This window comes from Arachis hypogaea, chromosome 6 (assembly GCF_003086295.3).
Source record: "Arachis hypogaea cultivar Tifrunner chromosome 6, arahy.Tifrunner.gnm2.J5K5, whole genome shotgun sequence".
Lineage (NCBI taxonomy): Eukaryota > Viridiplantae > Streptophyta > Magnoliopsida > Fabales > Fabaceae > Arachis > Arachis hypogaea.
Genome location: NC_092041.1, coordinates 117,003,664 through 117,017,713, shown reverse-complemented (window position 1 = coordinate 117,017,713; position 14,050 = coordinate 117,003,664). Strand labels below are relative to the sequence as shown.

The 14,050-nt window shown below is 33.5% G+C and overlaps 2 protein-coding genes across 3 annotated transcripts; one reads left to right on the top strand and one right to left on the bottom strand.

The window, feature by feature from the left end:
- Positions 1 to 28: 28 nt before the first annotated feature.
- Positions 29 to 3,635, bottom strand: LOC112756132 (THO complex subunit 5A-like). Its single transcript, XM_025804590.3, has 5 exons — positions 3,003 to 3,635; positions 2,114 to 2,404; positions 1,343 to 1,679; positions 657 to 979; positions 29 to 542 (listed from the first exon to the last, which is right to left on the bottom strand). Exons 1-5 carry the CDS (start codon positions 3,249 to 3,251, stop codon positions 273 to 275), a joined length of 1,470 nt encoding a protein of 489 aa, XP_025660375.1. The 5' UTR covers positions 3,252 to 3,635; the 3' UTR covers positions 29 to 272.
- LOC112756131 (uncharacterized) lies at positions 3,605 to 12,094 on the top strand. Of its 2 annotated transcripts, XM_025804587.3 has the most exons (12): positions 3,605 to 3,960; positions 7,324 to 7,560; positions 7,765 to 7,804; positions 7,967 to 8,036; positions 8,246 to 8,337; positions 8,736 to 9,736; positions 9,880 to 10,049; positions 10,413 to 10,641; positions 10,898 to 11,033; positions 11,199 to 11,293; positions 11,401 to 11,524; positions 11,739 to 12,094. In XM_025804587.3, the coding sequence occupies exons 2-12, from the start codon at positions 7,493 to 7,495 to the stop codon at positions 11,877 to 11,879; spliced, it is 2,166 nt and encodes a 721-aa protein (XP_025660372.1). In that variant the 5' UTR covers positions 3,605 to 3,960; positions 7,324 to 7,492; the 3' UTR covers positions 11,880 to 12,094. The 2 variants fall into 2 exon arrangements, with proteins under 2 accessions (XP_025660372.1, XP_025660373.1); XM_025804588.3 differs by lacking the exon at positions 7,324 to 7,560 and having other exon boundaries at positions 3,829 to 3,960.
- Positions 12,095 to 14,050: the final 1,956 nt, after the last annotated feature.

The window sequence follows — 14,050 nt, the reverse complement described above, 5'->3', positions numbered from 1 at the left end:
AAATAATAGCAAGAATTAAGAATAGTTCTACCAAAAACAACACTAGCATATCATCAAGAATATGGGTGGACCTGCAACATACCCTTTTAAACTTATTCCTCTGGGTTAGACGATTCACATACAAGATACACTACAAAAATTTACACCAAGGACAAGTGGGAACCAAAGTAAAGGTGGGACTAAAAATAAATAAGTATTAGAAAGCATTTCTTCATTGAATACCCAGAAGAGTCCTTCATATTCTAAAGCTATAAGCACAGTATAGTAGTGACTCAGGAGAGAGCCAACTGAGTTTTTCTCTTTGAACGAATTCTCTGCAGAATTGTATGTACTCGGATGTGTTGGCGGTTTGGCAAAAAGCCAGATATAACATCTTCATCCTTGGCTGCATCACTGTTCTCTTGAGTTTCACGGCTCATCAGCAGCAGAGGAGACACCTCTGGCAAGAAATTGATTCCGGCAAGGTGTTGAGCCCATTTGTAAGGGCGGGAAGTTCTATCACGAATGAACATTATGGAATCCCCAACAACGAGTTTGGCTGACTGCATCATCATCATTCAATAAAGAATATATATACAAAAGATTAAAAAAATGAAAGAAAGGTTACATGTAGATATAAACAAGATAATCAATAAATAATACGAAACCACGCAAACCTGGTGAGGAAGCTCGCAACCAGTGTCGTCAGGGAATAAATTGCATAAAATGTCATTCTCTGGACCATTGTTGGATTCTTCCGTTCCAACACATATAATATTCAACTGCAATATGTATTCGAATTTCAGAGTAATGAGTTTTGCAGACTTCAGTTCAGAAACCTCATTGTCATAAACATGGAGAACAATTTGAAGTGGATGAACTTCAAATATTCCTGCCTGGTCAAGACTCTCTCTGTCTTGAACCCTCCTCGGCCTTTTGCCCGGTCTCTGAGCATCTTCATCATGTTCATCATCTTCCAATTCGGAACATGTGGAAATACCTAAAGCACAAAACAATGTCATATAATAAAGAGGACATCTAAGGAATGGTCAGGATTATAATATTCAAATTTCAAATGCTTATGACCCTATCATTACCCACGATGACCACCAGTTCTTGGTGAAGCTCGATACCTATATAACAGAAACTATATAGTATATACATTTGATTTTCAACAATTACTGTCCTAAAATATTTAATAGGAGCGATATTCTGGTCTGAAGTTGATTAATCTATATGATACTAAAGAGTTTCAAGTTTATAATCCTGTGGATCAACAGTGCAACGACATTGAGCGAGCAAGGGAACTAGATAACATAGATGCTAGTCGATAATTAATAGAAATGATACAACTTTTACTTACCATTGTCCTTAAGAGCTTGATGATGTGCTAAAGCTTGAGCATCTTTCACGTTTCCTATAATCTCCAGATCAATAGCTTCTCCAAATGCTTCCTTTTGAGCTGACAACTGTGAGAAAATTACATAAAGAGGTTGTGGAAGCAATTCCGCAGAATGATGCCGCTTTATTTTCTTAGTATGCTCCAAGCCTAGTTGATTTTGTACTGGTAAGGAAGCTTTCTTAAGAGGCTTGAAATTTGAAGGGAGAGTTGACAAAAACTTCTTTCGCTTTGCAATTGTCTCCGAAAGGGTTTTCTTCTTTTGTTCTAGTTTTTCATGAAGTTTACAGAGCTTTTTGCGCTGATAAAAAAAATTGTGAAATAAGAAATTATAATCACATATATTGCTCTCCAGTGAAAATGCTAAGAAAGCAAATGAGAGAAGAAAATTTCAAGTTTGAGATATTACAGATAGATGCTTATTACATGAGTAGCCTTAAATATCTGCAGCTTAAATGCCATATATAAGTTACTCTTTGTCATGTTCAACATAAATTCGAAATGCATCAATGATACCTCCTAATCAAGAAACTCTGATCAAATTCTTCATTTTGATAAACAAAGCAAATGGCAAAGAAGCCAAAATCTAAAGCAGTTAAGTAAATCAGTAATATATTGAAGCATGAAAGTTAAATATTCTATCATGATTTTCCTTATTAGCATCATAACAAAATTTTAAAAACAAAAACAGCATCAAAGTGGGCTAGTAACTTTTTAAGGGTATCCCATTGTCACCTGGGATAGCTCAAAATTGAGCCTTTTAAGCATCAGATCATGAGCACTGTGATTTGACAGAACACAGCCCTTGACTTCTTCAGGCGCATCACGAAAAAACTCTTCCTCGGACACCAATTCAATATCAGGATATTTTGTTGTTAATTCTTTGCAAGCCTTTATTGCTTTGACATAATAACTCTTCTCATACATCAGATTGTGAAGCTGCAGGGTTGTAGACTCCAAAGGCACCTTTGCACTCTCAGTTTCGCTTCTAACACGTTCTTCCTCAACCAGTATAGAACGATTTATCTGTGATATAAACATGGATATTAGTCATGATAGCGCATAATGACATTATTTGATCCATGTAGTTGACTCACTACAAGATCTAAACGGTTTTCAATTCCTAGTCAATACAAAATCTCACAGAAACTGTAGCTCAACAAGCTATGTTCGCGAATTCGTCTGGGAAAATCGAACCTTGTTCAATAGCTAGCTAACTAACTAACTAACTAACTAATTCAGAAGCGGCAAATGAGCAGATGATATTATCATCGAGCTGAACACAAGTTTGCCAAGCTCAGCTCAGCTCGCTTAACAGTCACGGCTACTAATTTGTATTCCAACAGTCATAAGCTGAATACTCTCATTCACAGCTCGATTTGTTAATAGCTCAAAAAGTAGAGTTTGTGAATCCATAACTGAATTCAACACCCTAGCTATTAACTAACTAACTACTTCGGAAACTTCTAACAGCCTGAGGATATTATCATTGCTCTAAAAAACAATCTAACTATGCAAACTACATATATATTCTTTTTGTTCTTGTAACTTAATATGCTGATGCGTTGTTAAATATGAAATTGCGAAACCCTAAGAGGGAAAAGAGTGCGACGGCGTAATGAACCTGACGGAGATTGAGGAATTGGAGGAGCATCTGAGAAATGAGTTCTCTGAGGAGCGATTTAGGTTTTCCATCTCTTTTAAAAGACAGCATCTCCGACACGATGCTCTCTGCAGAAGCCTTCGCGTCTCGCAGCAACCGGAACGGACATTCCTCCGATGAAGAAGCATTGGAGTCTCTGCTTCCGCTTTCCGCCGTCGGAACCACCATCTCCTCGTCCTCTATGCCGCCACCGTCTTCAACTGTTCTCATCAGCGTCTCTGTCTAAGAGCGCGGGTTCATAAAAAAGCTCTTTTTTTTTTAAGCTAAAGAAAATTATATGAAATGTGTTTTTTTAAGCAGTCAATAGTTATAAGAACCGGACCGGATCTGCCGGTTCGACCAGAAAACCGGTAATCCGGTTATTTTGCCGGTCCGATTGAGTAAATCGACCGCATAGGAACAAAATCGGAGAGAACCGTTTGAACCGCCCGGTTTTGGATTAAAACCGGAAAACCGGTGATTTTGTGAAACCCGGCCGGTTCGGAAATCATTTTTTTTCTTACCGAAAACGCTGTCGTTTTGTTTCTTTAAAGAGAAAAAGCCCTAACCCTGCCTAAACGGCTACCCCAATCCCCAGTACCCCTCCCCTGACCCCTGGAAGCCTCTCTTCCTCACCTCATCACACCAACAATCTCGAGTCTCAACTTCTCGAGTCTCTTCCTCCCCTCATCACACCAACACTCTCTTCCTCGCAGTCTCTCTCAGTCTCGAAGACTCTCTTCCTCTGCTTCGTCTCGCCGGCTTCACAGTGTGTCCGAGTACGTCGGGTTCGTGGCTCCGCGTCTCTCGTCATCGTCGTCGCGTCTCCTGCGTCGCTGCTGCGGTGCTACCTTTCCGTCGCGTCTCCTCCGTCGCTGCTGCGGTGCTGTCTCTCCGTCGCCGGAATCTGCCTCATCCAGGTTGGTCTCCAAACTGTGAGGTATGTTCTCTGTTTTTTTTAGTTATTTAGTTGGATTTTAATTTGATGAAGGGAGTGAATAACTGATAGGTTAGTGGCAGATTGTTGATTATGTATATATTGTTGAGTTATATTTGTTATATTGTTGAACTAGTTAATGGCAGATTGTTGATTTTTTTGTTGATGGTGATGCCTTTAATAATAATGTTGCTGCATAGTATTGGAAAATTTATTGTTAGTTTTGAAATTAGAAAAAAGAATCAATAGTATAATGTGATTTTGAAAGGCTAAGACTTTAATTTGAATAATGTGATCATATATATGAACTAAAACTATATGACAAGGATAGGATTATTATTATTATTACCTGCTATAAGTTGGATGAACATGCCATCATTGATGGTGAATTCAGGAGTGATTGAATATTGTCCGAGAACATTAATTTAATTGTAGTAGTACAACTAATTTTAAAGATTATTATTTTTATTGTGTCAAATTAACATATTATTGATGATATGTATTTTAAATTTTTTTCAAATTTTTTATTATTTTATATTTTTTATTTATATAGGACCAGTTTTATTGGTTTAACCAGTAATTTATCGATTGAACTAGTAAATCAGTAAATCAGTAGTCTAATCAGTTTAATTATCAGTTCGGTTCTTATAACTATGATTTATATATTAAAATTAGCCACCAATGTATTTATATATAAATACATGTGTAATTTAATTTATTTTTAATGTATATTTATATTTTAATATATATTTTATGCTAGTGGTTGACTTTAGAGACTAATTTTAGTTTACACGTAACATAATCTAAATTTTTATTGGTTTTACTTGAAAGTTAATACGAGGTAATTTTAAATAATTTTATTATTAGAAATTAAGATAAACAGGTGATTTTTATAAAAGAAAGAAATAATTGTATCTTCAATATTATTGTAAGAGCTAATTTATATTTTTTTAAACAGTGATTTAATTTTAATATGATTAGTGTAAGAGAAAATAGACTATCAATCAATTATTTATAAAAAAATGTCATCATTATTGTGATTTCGCATACATTCACAATAATTTTTTAAAATTATAAAAATATAAATAAATATCAGCATTAAGTAACTTCCTTAAAGAGGTAATTTGGAAGGAGAAATGTTTTTATTTAGATTTGTTGTTTCATCTGTACATTAGTCCCCTTTATCCAAAGGGAAAAATGAAAATTATTTATAAAAGTTTTTAGCCGATATTTTACCTTTATAAAAGATTATTCTTGTTTTATAATTAAGGTTAATATTAACTTCAATTCCTAGAGTGTGCAAAAATAAATGGTAAATAATTCATAATAGCCTATCCACAAAAAAAGTCAGCATACAAATCTATGGATAATTCTATAGAAAATAGATTTTCATGTGAGAAGAAAATGTAAAAATTATTAAAAATAAAGTAGTACATTCCCTTAAATAAGTATTTAACTATTTATAGTCACAAAATATCTTTGTTATTTTTTCTCTTTAATATAACATGTACCAATAATACCAAAAATTGATAAAGATTGAATTTGTTCAAAAATATTTTACACAAAATATTGAATTATAGGTTAATTATATTTACAAAATTAATTATACATATTAACTAACTACTTAAATCATTTTTTAAAAAAATACATTTAATTTGATATAAATATTGTAAATTTTGTCAAACAAATTTAAAAATATATATACACAAAAAAATTAATCTAACATATAATTTATGTAAATATATTTTATTTAATTAATTTTTTATAGATATATAAATATATAATGGTTAATAAGTTTTGGATGGTGAAAATCCATTTGCAATTGTGTTAATATAAAGTTAATAGTCGTAAGATAATTTAATAAATTTGATCAAATTGTCAATCTAACAACTTTTGACTTTCAATTATTAAGTATCAACTTCACAAAATAATTACACGTGAGTTTTTAATTTTTATTTTACCACTTCGCTAAGTAGACAACGAAAAATCTGAACAACGGGGTTGAAATTTGGCCTAATGAAATAAAAGAAAAAAAAAACACTTCACCTAAATTATCTAACAAAAAAATTTTATTGAGTAATTAAAAAATTTTAACCATCTATTATTTTCTAATTTACCAAAGCACCGGTTTCTCTCCCAAATCTTCTACCATCGTCACCGTCGCTTGGTTGCCAATCAGCCCATCGTCGCTGTTGGAATCCTCCTCACCGTCGTTGGTTCGTCAACAAGGACTCTCATCAGCGTCGCTCTTCTCTAGACCAGAAACGAACGGTGCCGTCGGGCTCCTCTTCGCCGTCGCTGCTTGACTTGTCACACACCGTCACCGACGTCGCTCACTTCTAGTGAAAATAACATCTACTTAAGGATAAAAATAATCATCCACATACCTAGTGAATTAAACATCTAACATATTTTAATTATATATAACTAAACTCAATCCTATCAAATAACCATCCACGTAAGAATTTAAATAACCATCTGCATGCCTACTAAAATGATCATCCTGAATTTGCCATTGAAGTAACTTCATTGAAAGACCGTGGTAAAAACGATGCAACGATTAACACTGGTGTTGTTCCTTCAACGGTTCGACAACTACCAGAGCAGCAGCCACTGGTGAGGATGATGGTAGGCGATACCCTTCATGCAGATCTGATCTATCATCGATACTATTAAACAATGCCGATTTTAAAAAAAAATAATAGTAACGAAACAACACAATTCAAAGCAATGACAGGTGAAGAAAGAAAAAAAGAGCCAACCAAAAATATAAAAGGACTGTTTGAGCTTGGCAAAAAAACCGCCAGAGATGTCGGCGAGAACGTCCTTGACAAGGAAGACATAGGCGTTGCCACCTTCACCGAGCTGCTTGACGATATGGAATCGGTTTTCGTTGATCTAAACATCTCCGTCGTAAAGTGTGTTCAAACCAAAAAATGAACACCCTATTCTTCTTTTTCTTATTACAGCAACACCAAATGAGACTTTGATAGAATGCTGTGGCGGCGTCAGTACAGCCAACGGAGGTACAACGGCACGAAATAAGGACTGGAAAATAATGACAGCAGATTTTGTGTGTATATTAAAAATTATAGTAACACTAAAAATAACTGTACATAATATAAATGCGTTTCTTTCATGACTTAATGTAAATACATTTAAATAGTAATCCTAATTTTTTAAATTTTAAAATCTAAAATTAAATAATTAATTAATAATTTAATTTTTATTTTAATTTTATCTTTTTTTAATCAATTATTCATATTGTTCACAATTATTATTATTTTCTTATACTCTCTATTTTATATCCTTGTCTCACTTCGTATTTGTAGAACATTAAAACCATTTTTTTTTATATATTCTTAGAGCCAAAACCGAAACCCATAACTCAGAGTCTGAGAGGAGAAAGAAAAGAAGAATAAAAAACTCAATCAGAGAGAGAGAGAGAGAGAGAACAAACTGAAGTTAGAACGAAGTCATCGTCTTCCTTTGTTCTAGTTTCAATTCCGACACTCTCTGTTGGTTTTCCATTAATATGGTTACGGAAGGACCCGCCATCGAAGCTCTCGGTTCTCTCTTCAAAATCACACAAGTCTTTCTATGGTTACTCTCTACTCTCTCTTTTCCTCTTCTATTCCTTTTCACTCTTATTGTTAGCTACTTCGTAAAAGTTAAAAACTTCAATGAAAAGTATCATTTTTTTCCTTTTGCTGATTTGAAATTGTTATTATGAAAATGAATAAGTAAAGTTTACTCCTTTTTTGAAATTTGGTCATGATATGTATCATTTTTTTTATTTACCTGCAGGGATGATGGTTCTCCGGGTTCTCTCCCACTAGAAGGCTCTGTAAGTAGTTTTTTTTTTTTTTTGGTCTGACACGAAAAAAAGAACATCAAGTTTATGTTTTTATTATGATTGTCACTGTCATCTGAATATTTATCTGTAACTAGCATGGTTGATATTTGATATCTTGATATTTATATATATATTTTTTCATTGTGATATTAGAAATCGGCTGAAGTTCATGGCAATGGCAATGACAATGACAATGAAAATGACAGCTCGAACCTTGTTCCTGGCAAGTGATTCTTTTTTTTCTTTTATCTTTCTTTTGAAAATAAAACAGTGTCTTTTAGTTTGAAGACTACGTGTTTGTTTTAATGAAAATGAGAGTTATTAGATAACAAATGATTACACCTTGATCATGGTAGATTAATTTGCATTCTAGTGCTAGGAGAGTTTATTTAATCATTATATATCTTTTGTTTTGCCCTTTGTATTTTGCAGATTGGAGCGATCTTCTCGAACCTGAGGATTTGGAACTTAACAAACAGATGAGTGAATTGGGTCTCCCTCTTTCCTTTCACACAACCAAAGAGGTATGATTGCAACTAGTTATATTATCCGATTAAATTTTTTTCCTAAATGGTTCGTGTCTTATGCAATGTCACATATAGTTAATTGGTATTTAGATGATGGGAATGCCCTGGCTCAGGCTTAGTGTAACTATAACTGATGATTAAGCTGCATTCTTAAAGTTACATAGCTGAATGATTTGTCTTCATAGTGAATTGTGTTTTGATGCAGTACCACTCTGCATGATTCCTATAAAGGACATAACCTTGTTTTGTTTTTTCTTGTGGCAAATCTTTTCTTTTTGTTTTCAACTTGAGCATCATCACTTATTCTCTGCTATCATTCATTTTCTGCTCTATTCATATTCTTAGATTATCAATTCCAAAATGTGGTACTAATTTTGTTTTTTGTTTTGTCATAGAAAAGTGGACCAGGGAAAGGTAAAAAAAAGGGCTCACGTTCAAAGCTTCGGCGTACTTGTCATACTGCAGAGGAGGTTGTATCTGCTGCTGAATTTCATGATAAGGCAAGCAGTTCTGTATCTTGTGTATCAATGCTGGGCCAAAGTGAATCATCTTACTGCAGTGTAATGGAGATTGATATGACTCGATGTGCCTCTGTTGAAGGAGATAATTCAGCATGCTGCACTGCAGAGAAACATGATGAAGATATAATTGAGGCAGCAACTAATGAAACCCCGGATAGTGACTCTCTAATCAACAATGCATGTGTTGATTTAAAAATTCCACCAGCTTTGGCCACCGGAGTCTCTGCTGGAAGCCACTTGACAAGTCCCAGCGCCAGTTATTGTGGGATAAAACACGATGAAAGCTTAATTGGCGTTGAATGTTTAGAAATTTCACCAATTGTTAGCAAAGAGACGACCGAGAGTGAGACCATTTGCAATGATGATGATGCTGGCACTTGGCATCCACCAACTAATGAATCAGAATTGGTTACCATGAGTATAGAAGGGACTGGATGTGGCCAAATCAACATGTCAAATTATCTTGGCGAACTCGGAGATTGGATGGTGTTTTGGGATACTTTCTACATGAGAAAATACTTCTATAATACCACAACACAGACTTCTACATGGGACCCACCCCCAGGGATGGAGCATCTAGCAATTGTTGAGTCCATTGAATTAGACGATGGCAGGGCTTTAAAGGAAGCAGAGGAGTGCAAAACACAAAATAACACTAAAGCACCCCATGAAACCTTGATTGAAGAGGAGTCAGAAGGAAAGCAACATGATGAGTATTCAACTAGTATCGAAGTTGGTGGCAAGTTGGTTTCCGATCTCACTACACATAGCGAGGAGCAATTGGTGGATCATTCTGATGAGTATCTTGAGAGAAGTAGTTCCAACGGTGGAGTTTCATGCTCCTCAGTATCAAATGCTATGGAGCACACAATTAGGTAACTGTTCTTCAATTTTAAGTTAGTGTAAATGAAGTAATTCTTGTTTGTGAACAATTAGCAAAGGCATATTGTGAAAATTCTTGTCTCAATGACCTTTCTTTGTATTTATTTGCTTTCCTGACAATTGAAATTCTTCACAGTTCCAATGAAGGAAACATACAGGCAGCATCAGAGGTTAATTATAAACACTTAGAAAACATGGTTATTGATACACCTGAATATATCGAGTTTGATCCATCCACGTCAAAAGAGGGCAATAAAGTGAAAAGGAGACATAGGCAGAGAAGAAAATCCTATAGTGAAACTGAAGGTTTGTTACAAAAAACTTCAGTTATTGCTAACTGCTTCTGCCATTTATCTGGGTTCTGCAATCTGCTTGCTGTTCTACTGAACGTCTTGACTAATTGGCTCCAATTTAATGACAGTATGGTTCGGTTCTACTAGGAGTCAAATACAATAATAAAATCAATAGATGCCTAGATTTTTTTTTTTTGCTTTATTGTAGTATAAAATTCTAGAGTACTATATAGGTGCTTACATTGGTATAAATTGATTTTTCATTGTCTTATGACTTGTGAGACAGTCATTAACATAGATTTTCTTAAGCAGCTGCATTGTGCTGCCGATAGCTGACAGCCGGTACTTTGTAATAAACCATTTTTGTATTTTGCAGTTCAATTTCAAGAAATGCCTGAAGAGTATCCTGCTGCAATTGGCAAATATTGGTGGCAGAGATATATTTTGTTCTCTAGATTTGATGATGGTGTAAAAATGGATGAGGAAGGATGGTTTTCTGTCACTCCAGAGCCTATTGCTCGACATCAAGCAGAGCGTTGTGCTAGTGGCATTATAATTGACTGTTTTGTTGGTGTTGGTGGGAATGCTATCCAATTTGTGAAGAGGTTAGTACTAAATAATCCCTAGTTGATACTTGATAGGCACACACACCCACCACCAAATAAAAAGACTTCTAATTTTGTGATGTCCATTAATAATATTTCCTAAACATATTATTTGTATCACCCATCTCATATAAGACTTGTAGTTTTTTAAGGAAGAAAAATCATAATTTGTTCCAATACTTAGGTCTTCCTCGGACAGTTTTTTGAAAGTGGTTATTCAAATCTGTACTTACCATTGAATTATTTGATATTTCAGTTGCAATCATGTGATAGCGATTGATATTGATCCGCTGAAGATTGATTATGCTAGGCATAATGCTGCCATTTATGGGGTGGATGATCAAATTAACTTCATAATCGGTGACTTCTTTGTCTTGGCACCTAAGTTAAAGGTGCTAAACTTTCCATGTTATATGCTTTCATTTTCTTGTTTTTCACCACATAATGGATTAGTTTTTATCGCTTTCTCCCTCTTTACCCTTACTAGCTTTTACTTGTAGCTGAATTAAAAAATTTCTGCAAAAGGTTTGGTAGCTGACGACAATATTATCTTGCAGGCCGATACGGTTTTCTTGTCTCCACCTTGGGGAGGACCTGATTATTTAAAGGTTGCGACTTATGACATGAAGACAATGCTTAAACCGCATGATGGGTGTGTAGATGCTTGTCATGTTTCTTTATATACCTCTTAAACTCATCTTCTAGTTTGTTGTGTAACTTTTTTTGCTTTCCTATTTGACTCGATGCGCTTCTGTGCAGATTTACTCTGTTCAATCTTGCAAAGGAGATTGCTTCCAAAGTTGTAATGTTCCTTCCAAGAAATGTAGATTTCAATCAATTGGCAGAGTTATCTCTATCTACCAGTCCACCATGGTCACTAGAGGTAAATTTCAACTTTTTGCCTATTGAAAAAACAAAAAAGGATTAACATGATGCTTAAGGGGTTGTAACATAATATCAAAAGTAGCACATGTATTCTCATGAATCATTATTATGTTGTATGATGTGGTAAGTCTGTGTCTATCATCAACTAGAGTTTATGCAGGTTATATGATGTTTAAGTTGACTTAAGACTTAAGTTATATCAATGATTCTAGGTGGAGAAAGTTCACTTAAATGGAAAACTGAAGGCGATCACTGCATATTTCAGCGACACAAGAGTTGGAGGTTGCTCGATGAATAAACACATTCGCTTCTGCTCAAGCTCAAGTGATGAAGAATCAGGATCCCTGCAATGAAAGGAAATATTCATAGTCATAGGTGAATATAAGGTCATGTTCTTGGTTTGTGGTATTTATGTGAACCATTTTAGCATTATCTGCAAAATGTAACAATGCCTTTTGTGTTACATCTTGTGTGGCATTGCTACATTGTATAGCTGTTCATATTGGAGAACCTTTTTTTTTTTGTAAAAATGGTTTCAATAGTTTATAAATGGTTGATTACCAAGCAATAATTCATAGCAGCACATGTGCAATTCATAAATTACCAAGAAAATATAAAAAACCACATGACTCGATAGTCAATTAGAAGAAATATAAGAAACAAAAAAGAATATTAACATGTAAAAAATACATCAGGATAATTTTATATCAGAAGTTTAGAACAGAAATTCATTTTAAAAATATATTTCATTTTGTCAAAATATCAACCAAAGCTTTGTAACCTCTACTGGTCAAATTTGATATTTACTTAAAGTTAGAGGTCAGTGTAAGTCTTTTTCAATTATTATTACAAGTTTATAATCATATGTAACACTGTTGATTAAATTTTGTTCAATCTTAAAATTGGCTTCTAGAGGTCTTTTTAAAATACTACTATCTATCTATCTATTATTATTATTATTATTATTATTTAATAATATTAATAATATAAAAGAAACCTTTACTACTCTTTGTTCATTTAAGAAGTTTATTTTTATCTATCCAAACTAAGTGAATCAATTATTTTTCGGTTAATATAAGTTTAGAATTATTCTTTTTATTATTTTTCATTTATGTGCTATGTGTTTCTATGTTATGAATAAAAATGTTTGTGCTGAAAAAGCGTAGAAAAAGAGAAACAATAATGCATGCACATGTGTTTTTTGGTTAAATTTATACCAACTTAATTAATTATAAAAACACTTATACCTATAATATCACCGTTCTAATATTGTGGGAATAATACGATGATAAATTGATAATAAATCATAGGTCATGAAATGGTAATAATACTGGTAAAAGAAATCACACACACCCTACAAACCAATTTAGATTTTCTTCCTTTTATGCAATAACATCCTCTTGGTCAATCAACAAAAGAAAATAGCTGAAGTTATTCCAAGAACCTTTAGCTTGGTGAATTTGCGTTTTTTTTGTCATTTGAAGCACTTTTCAAACGGATATGGTGTAAATCTTTTCACATAGCATTGAAGCCCACCTCCATTATTGTTCATCACATACAATTGTAAGATCACAATAATTAAGTTGCATATAACTTATACAAACAAAACGTTTTAGCGTTTAGAAGAGAGATAGAGACGAAAGATTGATAATAAGAGACAGATACTGAAATAAGAATGAAGTTCTGATTTAATTTCTACATAAGATAAAGTTGAAATTAATTAATTGAAATTGAAGTATTTTAGGTATAAAATGTTATTAAAGTTTTTAATTTCGGTTCCCAAAAATTTCAGTTCCTGTGTCTCCGTTTCTTTGAGGTATTGAAATACTAAAATTTTGAAGACAAAGAATAAAATTTTAATACTGATCTTTAAATCACCAAACATGATACTAAATTTCAATCTCTCAATCTCTATCACAATATCTCACAACAAACGCTACCTTAGTGACATGAATCTTTCTTCAAATGACTGAATTTGAACCGTTTAAATTGTGCCTTGTTTTGCACCCAATAAGACCTTGCATATTGAAGGTAACAGAGGAATAATCCATTGAATCAAGATGGCTAGCAGCTATCTTTCACAATCTTATAGTCTATGCAGCTTCTTTTCATGATCTTTATTATCATTATATTTTGGACCACACCAATATAGGCTTGGAGGTGTTTGAATTTGGAAAGGAAAAAGGATGAAACATATTTTGGTTCCACCTATGTAAGGCTATTCTTGGAATTTCCATATACAAAGATCTATTCTCAAACAAACTAATGAAAAAATAAATATGAAAAAAAAAAGGCAAAGGCATGTAGCTAGACAACAAATACTTTTTAGTACACTGTCAAACTTGTATAATTTATAAATGAAAAATACTCAATATTTTAATATTTTATAAAATTTGACACCATTTTCTTTCTTTCTTTCTTTTTTGAGAAATATTTTGGTGAATATTTTTCTGGCTTGGTTAAATGAACTCTTTGATGAAGCAAAGTCCCATCCATGAACATTGAGATCTCATGCCTTACGTTA

Excerpts from the sequence above, each read along its gene's own strand:
- LOC112756132 (XM_025804590.3), bottom strand. The coding sequence starts at position 3,251 with ATGAGAACAGTTGAAGACGGTGGCGGCATAGAGGACGAGGAGATGGTG. Across the intron at positions 2,405-3,002 it reads AATTCCTCAATCTCCGTCAG|ATAAATCGTTCTATACTGGT; the intron begins GTTCATTACGCC and ends TTTATATCACAG. Across the intron at positions 980-1,342 it reads TCAAGCTCTTAAGGACAATG|GTATTTCCACATGTTCCGAA; the intron begins GTAAGTAAAAGT and ends TTTGTGCTTTAG.
- LOC112756131 (XM_025804587.3), top strand. The coding sequence starts at position 7,493 with ATGGTTACGGAAGGACCCGCCATCGAAGCTCTCGGTTCTCTCTTCAAA. Across the intron at positions 7,561-7,764 it reads ATCACACAAGTCTTTCTATG|GGATGATGGTTCTCCGGGTT; the intron begins GTTACTCTCTAC and ends ATTTACCTGCAG. Across the intron at positions 10,642-10,897 it reads GCTATCCAATTTGTGAAGAG|TTGCAATCATGTGATAGCGA; the intron begins GTTAGTACTAAA and ends TTGATATTTCAG.